The sequence below is a fragment of the Gadus chalcogrammus genome, chromosome 15 (genome assembly GCF_026213295.1).
Source record: "Gadus chalcogrammus isolate NIFS_2021 chromosome 15, NIFS_Gcha_1.0, whole genome shotgun sequence".
NCBI classification, from domain to species: domain Eukaryota; kingdom Metazoa; phylum Chordata; class Actinopteri; order Gadiformes; family Gadidae; genus Gadus; species Gadus chalcogrammus.
The window spans coordinates 25007068-25024817 of NC_079426.1; the positions used below are offsets into that span (position 1 = coordinate 25007068).

At 43.1% G+C, this 17750-nt stretch overlaps 1 protein-coding gene across 1 annotated transcript in view; it reads right to left on the reverse strand.

Moving 5' to 3' along the window:
* Positions 1-2406: 2406 nt before the first annotated feature.
* mcm8 (minichromosome maintenance 8 homologous recombination repair factor) overlaps positions 2407-17750 on the reverse strand; it is a 66613-nt gene continuing 51269 nt past the window's right edge. The window contains exons 10-21 of the mRNA XM_056609116.1: positions 17126-17200; positions 16649-16763; positions 15697-15727; positions 15429-15566; positions 11194-11254; positions 9686-9766; positions 8875-9070; positions 8122-8338; positions 7609-7818; positions 4353-4429; positions 3975-4164; positions 2407-2822 (exon numbers count right to left, since the gene is read on the reverse strand). Coding sequence (XP_056465091.1) covers positions 2730-2822; positions 3975-4164; positions 4353-4429; positions 7609-7818; positions 8122-8338; positions 8875-9070; positions 9686-9766; positions 11194-11254; positions 15429-15566; positions 15697-15727; positions 16649-16763; positions 17126-17200 — 1484 coding nt within the window. The 3' untranslated portion in view covers positions 2407-2729. The remainder of the gene's footprint in view (positions 2823-3974; positions 4165-4352; positions 4430-7608; positions 7819-8121; positions 8339-8874; positions 9071-9685; positions 9767-11193; positions 11255-15428; positions 15567-15696; positions 15728-16648; positions 16764-17125; positions 17201-17750) is intronic.

Consider the following 17750-nt stretch of genomic DNA (forward strand, 5'->3'; position numbering starts at 1 on the left):
CACACACACACACACACACACACACACAGACACACACAGACACGACACGCACACACTGGTAAAGCAATAGGAGCCTGCATTGGCTAAAGTTGTTGCGATGCGCGTTATTTTATAACAGGGAGGGGCAAAGTTGTGCATTACATTGATCCTGAAAGCCTATGTCCTAGAATAATTCATTTGTATTACGTTTTAGGCCATCTCACTAAAGGTCACTTAATTGTCGCATATTTAAGCTCACCAAGTCCAGTATTCAGAATGAAAAGCATTTATTCACAAATACGTTCTATTTTTTTGACAAGCGGAGCCGACAGTCATGTGCAAGTATGCAAATTGGCCATGTGCGGCAAACAGAAGATAGACGCAATGAACTGATTTTTGTGCATTGTTGTGGATATGTAGGCTGTTTAGTTGTGGTTGTTTGTGGTCGTATTATTGAAACAGTCTTGCCTTGGAGTTGGAGAAGTTGGAGTGATTGTGTGAATGTGCGAGAGAGAGCGCACCTGCCGTGGTGATGTTGGGCTTGTAATGGGCTTATATGTGATCAATGATGTATCTGTCTGATCGTATTAGCTGTAGATGGATGGTTAAATTATGTCACAAGATCGGTCATACTGCAGGCTCTCATTTGCAAATGCACTGATTGTGTGCCCGTCTCCGATATGCTATATACCTGGCATTTATTCAGTTCATGTTCTTCTGAGTGCGCAAGAACGGTGCCAATTATTGTCGTGTTTGCATTGTAATGCACAACTTTGCCCCTCCCTGTTATAAAATAACGCGCATCTCAACAACTTTAGCCAATGCAGGCTCCTATTGCTTTACCAGTGTGTTTAAAGTGTGTGCGTGTCGTGTGTGTGTGTGTGTGTGTGTGTGTGTGTGTGTGTGTGTGTGTGTGTGTGTGTGTGTGTGTGTGTGTGTGTGTGTTGTCATGTATAGGCTATAGATATAGAGATTGATCGTCTTGGCTTGCTTGCATCCATGAAATATTGTAACGTCAAATAGAAACACTTCCTTCAACAACTTGCTCTGCACACACACACACACACACACACACACACACACACACACACACACACACACACACACACACACACACACACACACACACACACACACACACACACACACACACACACACACACACACACACACACACACACACACACACACACACACACACACGACTCTCTCCGACCACATGTCACAAGATCGGTCATACTGCAGGCTCTCATTTGCAAATGCACTGATTGTGTGCCCGTCTCCGATATGCTATATACCTGGCATTTATTCAGTTCATGTTATGTAATGTTATGGCCTAGCAGGCGACTGCATATCGAGAACAATCTGGGGATGAGGACATCCCCGAATATTGTCGGGTATTTCGCACACTGCCATCTCAATATATAGCCTAACATATACAATTATATCACTGTAGGCTACTAGACACAAATGTATTTTCCACTAGCTAATGGTGGTCATTACATTGTAGTGAAACTAGTAAAGACAACACAGCTTTATGTTACAGCGAAACATCGAGGCACTGCAGCTCTGATCGGTTAGACAGCCTTCAAACTTTTAGCGGTCAAGCAAAGAAGAGGGAGGGGCTCGTTCTGCATACCTAATAGCCGGAGTGAAAAACTAATAGCCGGAGTGAATGACTAATAGCCGCGGCTATTAGTCATTCAAAACCGTACGGAATCCGTACGGAAACCGTACGGATTCCGTACGGAATTCTTGCCAAACCGTACGGAATCCGTACGGATTCCGTGCGGTTTTGCACTTTTACCGCGCCATTCTAGGTCCGGATTGTGGCCTTCTTGGCTTTCCATACTCTTGCGTCTAGCGGTGTCGCCAACAGCGAGGTCGGACTTGAACAAGCGGGAATATTTTAGGCCACTTGAAACCCAATTCACATGTGAAAAAATAGAGGCTCAATTTATGAAGTTAACTGCCCCAAGTATTCTCTTAAATGTGAAGCTGGCATTTATTTTCTTACGGTGTATATTGTGTGCTTAAACACCAGCCACAAATTAATTTATATTCAAATAATATTTTTCTGGAAACTGTAGCCAATATTCTAAATTGCATTTTCTTCTCTTCTTCTGCTTTACCGCGCCTCTCGTGCATCTTCGCGTAGAGTCGGTCAACTTTGTTGGCGGCCTGTTGCTTTAAATATTGCCGCCGTAAAGGATTATGGGATTCCAATCTCTTTTGCTTTCGAAAAGTTTGCTCAGGAGTAACCGGTGCTAAAGGATTCATTGAGGGACCTTTCCTAAGCATTTTTAGAATTCGAACCGTCCACTTTTCCTCCAAGTACTTCGGTCATCTCCTCAGGAAAGGAAATTTCCTATGCAAAACAGAATCCCTAAAGGCCCCTGCTGTTAACTGGACTTTACACCTCCAACAGAGACACTAACACAATTCAAACACAAACTCCATTTTATTTGTATTCTGATCATAAGGCTTACAATTACTATAAGAAATCAGAAATAATGAATAAATAACAAACCTATAAAAGTGTCGCACTGTAACGCAACATTTAATAAGCCATCAAAACCATTCAACTCTTCATATAAATGTTTGAAATCTATGTCTAGGCAGAGATGACCACCATCGCACCTCCAATAAGAGCCACACATCCAACAGTAGATGTTTGTCAAAGTAACACAGTAGAAACTGATTATGAGAGAGGGTTGAGATCAAATCCAGCGGTGTGTGATAGTGGGGGATCAGATGGTCTGCAGCTGGTACAACTTTGCTCCTTTCTTCAGCAAGAAGCCCTGCTCGTTCAGAGAGCTGATCAGGCCCTCAAAGTCCACCACCTGAAATACAAAGAGCACGATTAAGGAACACACACATAACACATAACACAAGCGGACATACATGGTAATGGGGTGATATCATGCTATTAAATGGTATATGAGGTATGTATATGTTTTACGTCTGCTTAACTAGAAAAATCTAAGTCTGAGCCAGGGGGAATATTCGTGCCCACGAGAACGCCCCTCCTAAGTGTGTGAAACAGCTTGTTGGCGCTCAAACTTTACTTTTGTAACAGTGTGACATCAGACTGTGCAATGGGCAGTTCTGATGTGCAGCGGTCCCCGACTCATGGCTACACGCAATGTTTACAACTTCTCGGGGGCGTGAATTTGCCGACGCATGCGCAAAGCGGTCGACCAATTGCAACAGAGTGGGCGTGCTGACCAATCACAGAAGACTGGGCTACTCGTAGGGGGGCCTTAATGTGCCTTCAAAACAGCTCGGAGGTTCGGAAGCTCTTGCGTGTCTTTACGTAAACCTTCCCGTCTTCCGAAATAAGAGTGTTCAGGAAAAGCCCCTCAGAAGTTTGTAGGTTATGACATAAAACCTGAAAAAAGTTTGTTTGTGAGACTAGACTTCATAACAACTAAAAGTATGGATGCCCGCAGGGACCTCTTTGCACTTCTTTGCTGATCAGATATTAGCACTCCTTGTGATGGTTGAACATGAGCGAGAATTTAATCAGGCGATGTTTATAATTGTAAGCTATAATGTATCGCAATGCAAATGTTAGAATGGGTCCGCTTCTTAGTGCTGCTTGCTGCAAGTTCACTTTAGTCTATCAATGCAATCGGCAGCCATTGTTGTGACATGATCTCGGAGGATTCGGGTTGCTTTACTTCTGCACGAATCTAAGCGAAAACCCGGACCAAACAGAGTGTTCAAAGGACTTTCCTCCTTTTCCGAACCTCCCGGAACCTCGACATGATACAAAATAGAACATTTTTGAAAGAATTGGTTGAATTGGTTTTCCAAAAAATTAACAGTGTGAGAATAATAAGGGGTCATTATAACATACAGGCATGTAACCCTATTCTAGTAGTACCTCCATATTATTAACCCTAAGAAAGCATGATATTGGATCTTTAACATCCAGTATATGGTCTACCATTCAGTGTGAATGTGTTCCCTCTGCGTTGATGGGCTGTTACCTGTATGTTCAGCCTTTCAGCCAGCGACCTTAGCTGCTGCATGTCAAACTGCTTCTGATTGGTCTTCTGAGCGTGGGAGTGCAGCGCGTTGACCAACTGCTTGGCTGCGCTGCGCTGACTCATCCCCGAGCCCAGTTGGGAGCGCTGGAAGTCCAGGCCGCCCAGCCCATCAGAGTAGGTATCGGCTAGGCTGCACACACACACACACACACACACACACACACACACACACACACACACACACACACACACACACACACACACACACACACACACACACACACACACACACACACACACACACACACACACACACAGTTATAAACAACAGCATTCCAAAGCGGTCTAGTTTAACACCCTTGTTTCTACGGTGACCACCTGTGTTTCATGATCTCCACTACATCTTCAGCATCGGTCTTTACTGCCGTCTCTCTGAGTTCCAGCCTCGCCCTGGCCTGCACGCACACGCACACACAGGGTTATTGCATCATTCAGTGTAATTAATGAATTGTATTTATGTATTCATTCTTTCCGCCCTCTTCAGTCATCTTAAGTTTCTGTAAATAACACCTTGCTGGTGTATAAACAAGAGGACAGGTCCATCCATGGAGCAACCTCATAACTGTCCAATATCTGAGTGAGCAAGCTCATCGGAGCCAAGATGGAGTCCACCCAGTGTTTATACTCTTGGTGGGCGCTTCAGACCGCTGTGGAGAACAATCAAAACTCGGGATGCATTAATATCGGTATCGGCCGGTGTTCGTAATTTTTTTTAAATATCGGCATCGGTCCAATGAGTAAAATTGGGCCGATATCCACAACCGATATCCTCGAGTTGCTGTTTGTGTGTCGGGAGAGGGAGAAGGAGGGGGAGGGGGATTTGGCCATGTGTGTTGGGGGATTATTTGTTTATCAACACGGTGGATGCGCGTGCAGAATGATCGCAAAAAGAACATTTGTTTGACCGGTTGCCATGGTTATCTCTGTGTCGTTGCGGTGTTAATTAGCGATGTTGTCAGTTTACTGTTACATTAAACTTTAATCAGAAAACACGGTTATATTCTATCAACCCTATTAGTATCTGGTATAAAGGCTGGGACGAATTTGAAATTATAAATATGTAGCCTACACTTTATGTTGAAAGTATAGACCATCGCGATTTCCATTGAAACAAATGGCGCGGTGATTATTCTTCAAAACGAGAGCTGGTAAATTGTGAAAAATGAATTAAACTGTAATCAGACAACGCGGTTATATACTATAGACCCTAGAGTATCTGTGGTATAAAGGCTGGGACGAATTTTGAATTATAGATATGCAAACTTTATGTTGAAAGTATAGACCGTCGAGATTCCCATTGAAACGAGCCTGGTGATTATTCTTCAAAACTAGAGCTGGTGAATTGCGAAAAATTAATTAAACTGTAATCAGAGAATGCGGTTATATGCTACAGACCCTAGAGTATCTGTAGTATAACAGGGTATCTGCAGGTTTCAGCAAGTCAAATTTAAGACTTTTTAAGACCTTTTTAATACCACCTTGAATGAAATTTAAGACCTTAAACCCGCGATGGTGGGGGGGATCCCGCTGTATTACAACCCAAGCATAGCATGTGTGTCACTCAATGAGACTCATTCAAGTTTACTATCTGTCTGTTTATTGAACATAAAGTGATACTCCAGGGCTCCAGACTAACTTTTTCCTTGGGTGCACTGGTGCGCCTACATTTTTTATTTGGGTGCACCAGCACGTATTTATGGTGCACCCAAGTTTTGAGTTGTTGAGAGGGGGGTGACAGCGTCTGGGCCCCCGGGCAGCTGCACCGGTTGCACCGTCGATATTCCCGCCACTGATTAATAATATTTTCACCATTAAATAAATGCCTTCAGTAAGACCTGGGGGGTATACCACGAACCTCGTTGAACATACCCAGGCTTTCTTGGGAAAACCTGGCTCGACAGAGCCGCAACTCGCAATCACAGTTAAATGGTACCACAACGCTCACTTTAGATTAAATTAGTTGAACCAGGTTTTTCCGCTTTAGGTTCAATGCGCGTTCACATAAAAGGGGCGTTTCTCGCGTCATTTGACTCACCCTTATGCAAAAAAAATCACGCAAGAGCGGTGTATTTCATCCAAGGCGAGCAATGTATTATTATGAACTCCTACGAGGAATTCAAAGTTCAAATCACAGCCAAGGGGAACACGGTTGCCCATAATATGGCTAGGGTGGCGTGCTGGCAAAAATAGCCGACCGTGTTAATTCGTAAGTGAAAAGATTCTGCAAATTGTCTAAAAAATATTATGTATCATCACCCCTTTTACCCTCATATATGTGGGGCCCCATGAATTGCGAGCCCAAGTACCGGGAATGCACTCGATCTCCGACCCAATATCGGACGTGCACGTCAAGTTGCTTGCTTTTAGTGGCGTGGTTCACCGTCTCAAATATCAAAACAAAATCAGCCTTGTTGACGATGCAGATTAGCTCGTTTCGGATGAAAGGCGCTGGTCCGAAGCGAGTTATATACGCCGTTTTGTCCCTTCCAGCAGTAAAGGTGCTCGCGATTTGAGAGTCAGGGAACATCAAACCAAAGAGATCTCCTATCCCCTCATTCGAGTTGTAGGACTGGTGCTTGACCACTGTGACTGTTTAGAATCCACAACACCTCCGCTTTCAGTGTTGGTGTCGCACCAAATGCTACCCTCAGGTCAGTGCTAGCAGCGCGGACCGTCTGCGGCGGTGGCGCCGGGGCAGAGATGCAAAACGTAGAAATGGCTTGGGTCTGTGTGTGGCTCCTGGCAGAGGTTTTATGTTTTTGGCTCTGCATATGGCTGACGACAGCCTTAATCCCCATGGTGCCGAGCTTGAATGTAGGCTACTTTTGCACGGAATGCATCTGGCCTGTTCTGGGTTGGCAACGGACGCTAGCCAACCTCGGAAACGGACGTCTTCCAGCCAACTGACGTTGAACTTGCATTTACCCATTGTTGCAGAATAGCTAGCAAGCGCGCAGACATCCGTTTATATATGCAGCTAGCAAGAAAGTAGCCTCTCGTACATCTCCTTCCCGAAAAGTCCCGCGAGAAAAAAAAAAAATTAAATAACCCTGCCCCGACAAAGATTTAAGGCCTTTAAGACTTTTTAAGGCCTTAAATTTAGAAAAAAATAATTTCAGACTTTTAAGACCTCCGCGGACACCCTGTATAAAGGCTGGGACGAATTTCGAATTATAAATATGTACACTTTATGTTGAAATTATAGACCGTCGCGATTTCCATTGAAACGAATGGCACGTGATTATTCTTCAAAACGAGAGCTGGTAAATTGTGAAAAATGAATTAAACTGTAATCAGACAACGCGGTTATATACTATAGACCCTAGAGTATCTGTGGTATAAAGGCTGGGACGAATTTCGAATTATAGATATGTCAACTTTGGCGAAGTGAAGTGAATTCTTAGGGCACCATAAAACCCCCCTGACCCAGACTCCCCAGTACCCGACCCCCCCCGCCAGACCCAGACCCCCCAAGACCAGGACGCAGCCCCCCCAGACCCAGACCCGGTCCCCCAAAAACCCAGACCACCCTAGACCCAGACCCAGCTCTCTTTTCTTACTGATCAAACCTCACCTCGGTCAGCCTGATCAGAGACTCCAGCTGCCTGGTGGTGATGGGCGTGCAGTCTGCCGACTGCGCCTGCACCCTGAGGGACAGGTAGAACTCCTGCAGGGTCTGTGCCGCCTCAGGCGAAAGGGTGGGGTGGACGTACTGCCGGGCGTAGCTAACATACTTCCTCAACAAGCAGGCCGGGATTACGTCCACAGATTCGCCTGCAGGCACCTTCCACCAGAAACAGATTTAGACCCTCAGTGGGTGGCATCCTTCAGAATAAATGAATATATATTTCGGCTAGCCTTGTGCTAGGAGAAATTGTCGGCAGGCAAACTTTGGTCAATGAAAGTTTCATTAGTTAAGTCAATAATTTTGTTAAATCGACCCCCACATCGTAAATGCAAAAAGTTTGCTGCCCGGTTTAATGAGCTCATTCTTTAGGACATAATTCAGTGTGGATTCTCGCCTATAGTCTTGCTCCCTGCGTCCCTGCGTCTCCACCAGATAACGTCATGTGATGGTCTCTCTCACCTGCAGCCGTTCCGATAGAGGCGCCTCCGAGGCCTCCAGGAGTAAGGAACTCTCCAATTGGCTGTTATTGGCTCTGCTGACCATGGCACTGCCTACCCCACCCCTCCCTGTCCGGGTCGCCATGACGTGCTCCGACAGTAGCCGGTCATGTGACTCTTCCGGGACGTCCAACAACAGGAAGACGATGTCGAAGCGGGAGAGCAGAGCAGAGCCCATTCTAGACACACACAAAATACCATTCTTTGGGACGCACACACAAAACACATCCTTCCTCTGCTGACCTTGCCATCCCTTCGTCTAGAGCTCGTGGACAAGGGCTTCCCTCAACGCCACACTCTTTCAACCAATTTTTTCAGTTTATATATCTAGAATACCAATACATTAGACTTGTGTGAGCAGAGATGAATATCAGTCTGGCCTTAGATGGGCAGTAATTCATTTCCACATGCGAGAAAAGCCTAGTATGCAAATTTCTACATGGTTATGACTACGTCCTTTGCTGCACTTTTCTCAGACGCCGCCATCGTATTGAGATTCTGTTGATGTGGCGCTCCAATTCCGTCATGAACTAATCCGATCATCATATCATTTTTTACATTTTAACGAGAGCCTTTCAACGTGCTTGAAGCAAGATTGATCCTCAGAGAGCAACGGGAGGAGAGCTTGGAGATTAGGTTGGGCTCATTCATTTCTAAACCCTGAGGTTCCGCCGTGTTTGCACAGTGTGCACGCCGTTGCTCGGGGGGGGGCTACCTCAGGTTTTCGGACACAGTCTTGGAGCGGTTGTAGTGCCCCCCGCTTGGGTTGGCTGCGGCGACGACGGAGGTCCTGGCGGGAAGGCTGGACACGATGCCGGCCTTGGCCAGGCTCACCGACTGCTGCTCCATCGCCTCCAACAGCGCCTGCTGCTGGCTGCCCAGCTTATCAAACTCATCGATACAGCACAGCCCTGCCAGAGGAAATACACAGGAGGACACACACACACACACACACGAGAGCAAACACATGAGAACACACAATTGAGGACACGCTCATGAGGAAATACACATGAGAACACCTACAGTCAAACTCATCGATACAGCACAGCCCTGCCAGAGGACACACACATGAGACACACAGCCCTGCCAAAGAACACACAGCCCTGCCAGAGGACACACACAGGAGAACACACAAATGAGGACAAACACACATGAGAACACATACACATGAGAACAAACACACATGAGAACACATACACATGAAGGGTTTCCCACAGCAGTAAGCCACACATGCCTGCCACCTTAACTACGACGTCAAAAAAACTCCAAAAAGATTAAAAATGTATATATTTTCAAAGTAAAAATGGTACAGATTCATCGACTGTTCTTGTTTCAGTTGTTATTTTATAGCACTTTATTTATTTTTAATTATAATATTCAGACATCAACGGTTGATGAAGATGTACGTCCAAGAGATCAGAGATGAGAGATTCAGCTAAATGGAGAGACTGACGCCAGAAGACAATGGAAGGAGAGGAAGAACATAATGCCAACGCATACCAACACAAACAGACACCAACTCAGACCTTGGTCAGCCAGGACTAAAGCTCCAGCCTCCAGTGCATAGTCTCCTGAACCCGGGTCTCGAGACAGACTCACTGTCAGCCCTAAACACACAAACACTCATCACAAAAGATACACACATACAGTATATATGCATATATACCAGTGGAGGCTTCTCCAGTGAGGAGAGGAAGGAAGATCCTCCTTAACATTGTTGAGAATAAAAAATGTTGATTGCCAAGACTACTAATGAATTAATGCCCTTAAATATGACTACTTTAGTGCCTTTGTATATGTAATGTTTGTTTCCCGCAGCCCAGTCCCCGTGGCCGAGCTGCAGGAGGATTGACTTGTTCTATAAATGAAGTCCCTCAATCTTAATTGGCTTAAACCCATGACCAACATTCTGAAACAGCCATTAACATCCACATTTGCCTCAAACAATGTTAGGCTTACAGCCCATGCTAATAGTTGTGAAATAATGTTCTTCTTGTTCTTTTAATTGTTTGTTACTCTGAGCATTCTGTTTGATATTGTGGAAAGGATTTTTTTATTTAGTTTTACAAATCAAGAGTAGGCCTGATTTGACTAATTAGTTTTACATCCTTTCCTTCTGACCTTGTACCCAAGTCATGCTGCCCACCAGCTTTCAAACAACAATGCTGCCACTGGTGGATTTGTATCACATTCACATAATTATCCCTCCCTGCTATTTTGTAGTTCACCAGTACCTGAAACAACTTGAGTCTCACATTCTTATGCCACTGTCACGCCAAATTTGTACCGGGTGCCAAATTTGTACCGGGCACGTCATCAGCTGTCCGTTGCCTGGCAACGGACAGCTGATGACGTGCCCGGTAAGGGTTACGTAAGGGTTGTCCGTTGCCGGGCAGGTTTAAAAAAACATTCGAGCTCATGTAGCCAAAGACTAAATAATATAATACAGATAACGTATTGCTAGATAACACTTGTTTTTACTTTATATTTGCATTGTATTTAATTGTTTAATCAAATTTAGCTAGTAAACAGTGTTTAAAGCGGGTTTCAAAAAACATTCGCGCTCATGTTGCCAAAGACGAAATAACATAATACAGAAAACGGATCGCTAGATAACACTTGTTCTTACTTTATATTTGTATTGTATTTAATTGTTTAATCAAATTTAACGCTAATAAATGTAATTTGTAAGTGTAAGTGTTATCCGTCTTGTCACGGTCAATCTTATCGGTCTTGTCACGGTCAATGAACAAGTGCGAATGAACGAGCTTGAAGGTTTGCGAATGTTCGTGAACCTTTCACTTCATTCGACGCGATCGTCCGTTGCCAGGCAACGGACGACGCGATCATCTGTTGCCAGGCAGGTTTGGAATGGATTACGTATGGATGACGTGCCCGGTACAAATTTGGCGTGACACCAGTGGCTGATACGCCACTAACAGCGCAAGCAGGCCAATGGCAACCAAGCATGCAGTTCTTCCTCCCTCACTTTAAAAACCACCAGCCGCCACTGATGTATACACATAAGACATACCTGAAGTACTGGTGCTGTTTCCACAAACATAGATTCCTCTGGGAGCCACATTGCACAAGGCCTTTAGTTGACAGACAGACACACACACACACACACACACACACACACACACACACACACACACACACACACACACACACACACACACACACACACACACACACACACACACACACACACACACACACACACACACACACTGAACAAATGGCACATTGTGTACATGATATCTAATGTAATTTTAATATACACTACATCAATTCTGGGAGGCAAAGAAAGGCTGAACAATTGTGACAAAAATAATAATTGTGATTATTTAGCGGCCCAATATTGTGACTATTTATTACAATTAACAGATCCTTTAGTCAATTTGCCCTATCTTGCCTCCACATGACTTTGAATGGTGCTCTGTATCTAGCGGTATGATTCTTTAGATAGCGTATGGACACAATTCCTCCTAGCGTCCTTAATGCCATTGCCTGTTATTCATTAGAGTGCTTATTGCAGAGTTTTCCCTGTTGTCATTCCATTTTAAAAAGGAACATTCCTCAAATATTTGTCATGACCATGTCAGGGATTAGGACAAGGTGCGTTTTGTCTGGTACATGCCGAAAGACAGTCATTAAAAGCAAATACTATCAAAGGAAATGTACGGGCGTTGTGATATGTACTTTCAAAATAAAAGCCCAACTAATTGAAAAATGTAAGCTTATGCCAATACCGTAGTTTTTGGAGATTTAAAAGAAAACACCCCGTTATCAGACTTCCACATCAGAGTTATAGTTCACGACCCCATAGTGTGACCCAATAAGTTTCAAGACATTCTGATGCATAGTTTTAAATTAAAAGCCCACCAAAATTCAAATATGAGACATATTACATATGATTTTGGATTCAATTAAAAGGAAACACCCTGTTATCACAGACTCATTCCATTTCAGGGTCATAGTTCACGACCCCATAGTGTCACCCAATAAGTTTCAGGACATTCTGATGTGTAGTTTCAAATTAAAAGCCCACTAGATATTGAAATATGAGAAATATTAGATGTGATTTTGGATCAATTTAAAAGGAAACGCCCTGTTATCACAGACTCATTCCACATTAGGGTTATAGTTCACGACCCCATAGGGTAACCATGTAAGGTTCAAGAAATTCTGATGTGTAGATTTATTAAACCCTCTCCACGTAAAGATTTCTGACGTACAATATTTTCTATGTATTATTAAAAATTCTAGTTGTGACAAATTATACATAGTTCTCTTATGCATTACTTTATAAGTAATTTCAAAATTCTATCACTACCATTATAATTAGTTATTCCTGTTCGATTTCCCATGTCTTCTTATGGCCCTATACCTCCACCACATGGGCCTCAATGATGTTCACATGTTTCCCTGGTTTAAATATTTTCACCAGATTTTGATTTACATTGAAAGTTATTCTTTTCTCTTTGTAGGATCACAGTGGATGAGAATAATACGGTCTTGCAAATATAGGAAACCTATTTTGATGAGTAAGACGAAGTAAAAGAGTGTGAGGATCAACTGTATGTTCAGAGGGTCACCTGAGCTCCATTACTCTACAGGCCAGCCCCATCTTTGCAGAAACCATTTCACCCCACCAGGAGTTCCACCACTGAACCTCTAGGAAGCAGTATAGGGTCTTCATCTATCAACTTTTGTTCACCATTTTATTGTTCTACTTCGATGGATACTGTAACATATTTTTATTCATTAAACTTTGCAATATTTTATTAAATAAAAATGCTATTAGTGGCTAAACATCTATTTTTAAAGTGCAAATACAGTAAAATGTATTCTTCTATTTAAATATGAAGTTTAACTGTAACATATCAAGATTTTCTTCGAAACTCTAATCTGGTTATATCTGGGTGTCAGACTGTGCAGTGATCAAGGCTTGTAAGATACTGTTACCTCATTACAATTGGTTCACTTATTACATTACAGTTTATTTTGCTCCATATGGTATTTAAGTGAACCCAAATGTAATACATTTTTATGTTATGGCAAAAAATGCGCCAGTATTTTCTTACATAATGTTTTTTTTTTAATACATTTCTTTAATGCATTATATTAAGTTGTTACATTGTGGGCTATTACAAGGCTAACTGTAGTTTTTTTTAAAAATATAATTAAATAATAGGATAATGAAAAAAATGAGTTACTTATAACGTTTTCTTAATCAAGTTACCAGTATTTGATTTATGTTCTATGAATACATATTAGGACGTCAAAAGATCAATTATGTTTTTCACAAGTGGACTGACTGCATTTTAGTATGAACTTTTTTCTTTTATATTATTTTTTATGTAATGCAGAATTGTTTGAATAAAGATTTTCAAAAATGATTTTATAAGATGTTTTTATTCAGTTTTATCTTCAGATTGTGGACAGATACATTTGTAGCCTATAAATGGTAGTGTTATTTTTTAAATACATAGAAAATATTGTACGTCAGAAATCTTTACATGGAGAGGGTTTAAAAAATCTACACATTAGAATGTCTTGAACCTTACAAGGTTACCCTATGGCGTGGTGAACTATGACCCTGAAGTGGAATGAGCCTGTGATAACAGGGCGTTTCCTTTTAAATTTAATCCAAAATCATATCTAATATGTCTCATATTTGAATTTTTGGTGGGCTTTTCATTTGAAACTACACATCAGAATATCTTGAAACTTCTTGGGCAACCCTATGGGGTCGAGACTCATTCCTGAAGTGGAATAAGTCTGTGATAACAGGGCGTTTCCTTTTTAATTGAATCCAAAATCATATGTAATGTGTCATATTTGAATTTTTGGTCGGCTTTTAATTTGAAACTATGCATCAGAATGTCTTGAAACTTACTGGGTCACACTATGGGGTCGTGAACCATAACCCTGATGTGGAATAAGTCTGTGATAACAGGGTGTTTCCTTTTACATCTCCGAAAACTACGGTATTGGCATAAGCTTAAATTTTTCAATTAGTTGGGCTTTTAATTTGAAGCTACAAATCAGAATGTCCTGAAACTTATTGGGTGACCCTATGGGGTCGTGAACTATGACCCTGAAGTGGAATGAGCCTGATAACAGGGCGTTTCCTTTAAATTGAATCCAAAATGATGTGTAATATGTCTCATATTTAAATTTTGGTGGGCTTTTAATTTGAAACTATGTATCAGAATGTGTTGAAACTTACTGGGCTACCATATGGGGTCGTGAACTATGACCCTGAAGTGGAATGAGTCTGTGATAACAGGGCATTTCCTTTTAATTTGAATCCAAAATCATGTCTAATATGTCTCATATTTCAATTTCTAGTGGGCTTTTAATTTGAAACTACACATCAGAATGTCCTGAAATTTATTGGGTGACCCTATGGGGTCGTATACTATAACCCTGAAGTGGAATGAGTGTGTGAGAACAAGGCGTTTCCTTTTAAATCTTAAACCTGTTCAACCACTCAATCCGTGGAATGAGTGTGTGAGAACAGGGCGTTTCCTTTTAAATCTCGTATAAAAAACTATTGGCATAATCTTACGTTTGTCAATTTGTTGGGGTTATATTTTGAAAATACGTATCACAACGTCCTTACATTTCCTTTGATAGTATTTACTTTTATTGACTGTCTTTTGGTATGTACCCGTCGAATCCTTTTAATTTGAAACTAGTAGTTACCGTAATGGCTAGTATAAACAGGTACAGCAAAAAACTGGGTCGGCTGGCTTGACCGTAGCTGTTTATCAGCGTTACTATAGAGATCATGATGATAGCTGATGTAACGGGAGTCCGGGCATGTGCAGGACCGAACCGCGCTGTATGACCACTGTTACACTGAGCATAGGCTATTTATTTCAGGTAGCCTATTTTTGCACCGAAAAGATTTGAAAACCATGAAAGTTTAAACCCCCCCCCCCAGCGCCTAGGTTGTGTGAACGCCCCTGTTGAGAAACTCAAACCAAGATGTATGACGGATAGATGAGCAACGTTTGCTACAGTCCACTGGGTAGGCTGGTAGACTGATCTATCCACCAGCACACATCCAGGTGGACACGCCCACTTGTGATGTCAGGAGAGGCAGATTTTCAAAATAGCTTGTAATGTCTGATCACACTCACACCTGGTGGTATAATATGTCACCTTTCATTGCAATCATTCATAGTGAGGTAATTGCAGGGGGCTTGAGTTATATCATTCCCTTCATGGTGCAGCAGAGGGGTCCTTGTTTACCTGGAGCATCTGGCTCTTGCCCAGGCCGGGGTCTCCAACCACCAGGACATGGGGATCTCCTCGGATAGGCACGCAGTTCCTCTCTGTCCGCTTCTGACGCCCTCCGAACAGAGCCAGCGCCAGGCCCGCCTTCACCAGCTAATCCAATGGTTAGGCCCAACGTCTCATCAATGCACATCCATCCTATAGTCTAGCTATCCAAAACAAGGACTTCCTCGTTTAATGGAGGGATTGAACCCACTGTGTTTTGGAGCAGGAGGGGACTCACCAGGTGGCCGTAGATGGCAGGACACAGGGATCTGGAGGTGGAAAGAAGAGGCGCAGGGGAGAAAAGGGTTAATGTGATTTCACACTACTACTTGGACGCGATTGTTTGTTGCAATGTTTTCCATAAGATTATGAAAAATCTTGGAGCTGAATGGGATCTCACCATGGTCTATTGTCGCCGGCTCTAACCTGCGATAAATCGGTTTAAACAATCACAATCAGGTCTCTTTGTCAACCACGAGTGGGAACAGTAGTTGGTGTTTGGTGTCTCACTCAGGGAGGCCATGACGAACTCCTAGGAGGAGCCGGGGTCAAACCAGCAAACATGTGGTTGCCAGACTACCTGCTTTCCCCCCTGAGCCTCTGCCCTGCCGTACTACTGGTATATTCTAGGAGTCTCAGGAGGTCCGTCTGGGACTGGATCTCCTGGATGGCCTACAGCTACTAGTATCTTACTGCACTAGGAGTCTCAGGGGGTCCATCTGGGACTAGATCTCCTTGATGGCCTACAGCTACTAGTATCTTACTGCACTAGGAGTCTCAGGAGTTCCGTCTGGGAATGGATCTCCTTGATGGCCTACAGCTACTAGTATCTTACTGCACTAGGAGTCTCAGGAGGTCCATCTGGGACTGTATCTCCTGGATGGCCTACAGCTACTAGTGTCTTACTGCACTAGGAGTCTCAGGAGGTCCATCTGAGACTGGATCTCCTGGATGGCCTACAGCTAATAGTGTCTTACTGTACTAGGAGTCTCAGGAGGTGCGTCTTGGACTGGATCTCCTGGATGGCCTACAGCTACTAGTATCTTACTGCACTAGGAGTCTCAGGAGGTCCGTCTGGGACTGGATCTCCTGGATGGCCTACAGCTACTAGTATCTTACTGCACTAGGAGTCTCAGGAGGTCTGTCTGGGATTGGATCTTCTGGCTGGCGTACAGCTACTAGTGTCTTACTGCACTAGGAGTCTCAGGAGGTCCGTCTGGGACTGGATCTCCTGGATGGCGTACAGCTCCTTCAGACTGAACTCTTCCCCTCCAGAGTCCTGAGCGCCCAGGTCAGAGCGCTGACCTGGCAGAAGAGAGCGTAAGACAGAAGGTTTAACATAACCACCTGTTTGTGGATCACCAGAGATATCCAGAAAAAACATATTTTAATGCAACACATGTTATACATGCCATTACTTGAACTCAACAATGGAATAAGAGTGAACTTAATGAGAAGGGTCAATTTAATATACAATTTAAAACACTGTATTGAATGCTGCAGACATAAAGACAGACATCAGTTGTCTGGTTTATAGACCAAATTAGGCAAATGCAGCAACACAGACAGAAAGCAAGCAACAAACATGAAATGAGAAGCAAAGGAAAATGATTGAGCAGTAATCCGGTCTTCAGACGTGTACAGGGTGGGTGTTGAGGAGACCGTACCTTTGGTGTTGCTGACTGAGTTGGCTTCAATATAGAGCAGGAACATGCACTGGTCCTTCTTTCCCTTTGAAGTGCCTGCACACACCCACAAACACTGGTTATGGTGCGTTAAAGACCTTTTCCCGAGAGGATTTTTTGAATGTGCGAGTTTGGTTAGCCACCTGGTGGCAAAATAGGGCCCTATAATACTGCACTATTCTACATCAAAAGACCAGAATCTATAAAGAGGGCCTGAATGACAGTGAAAGAATGTGGTATGACCCGTATGGACGGCGCCCGGCCCATTAGGGATACGTCAATGGATTTATCAATCAAACAACCACTCAATCCATCTATGATTCAGAAGTTAGAGCGCATTTTAAATCATATGCATACGATGTAAGAGCTATAATTATATCTATATTATGTATATTATGATATCTAGACAACCGAAACGATTTGTATTTTGACCACTCCCAACTAAGTTCTGACCAGGCAGGGCTTTTCTACCAAGATGGTAGAATCATTCGAGCCCGTACAATTAGATCAGAGTAGCAAGGGAGGAGAACTTAGTTTTAAAATGACTTTGCTTCTGCCCTCTCAGTCTTTGCAATCTGCTCGCTCAGCTTTTTCAATGCCAACATGA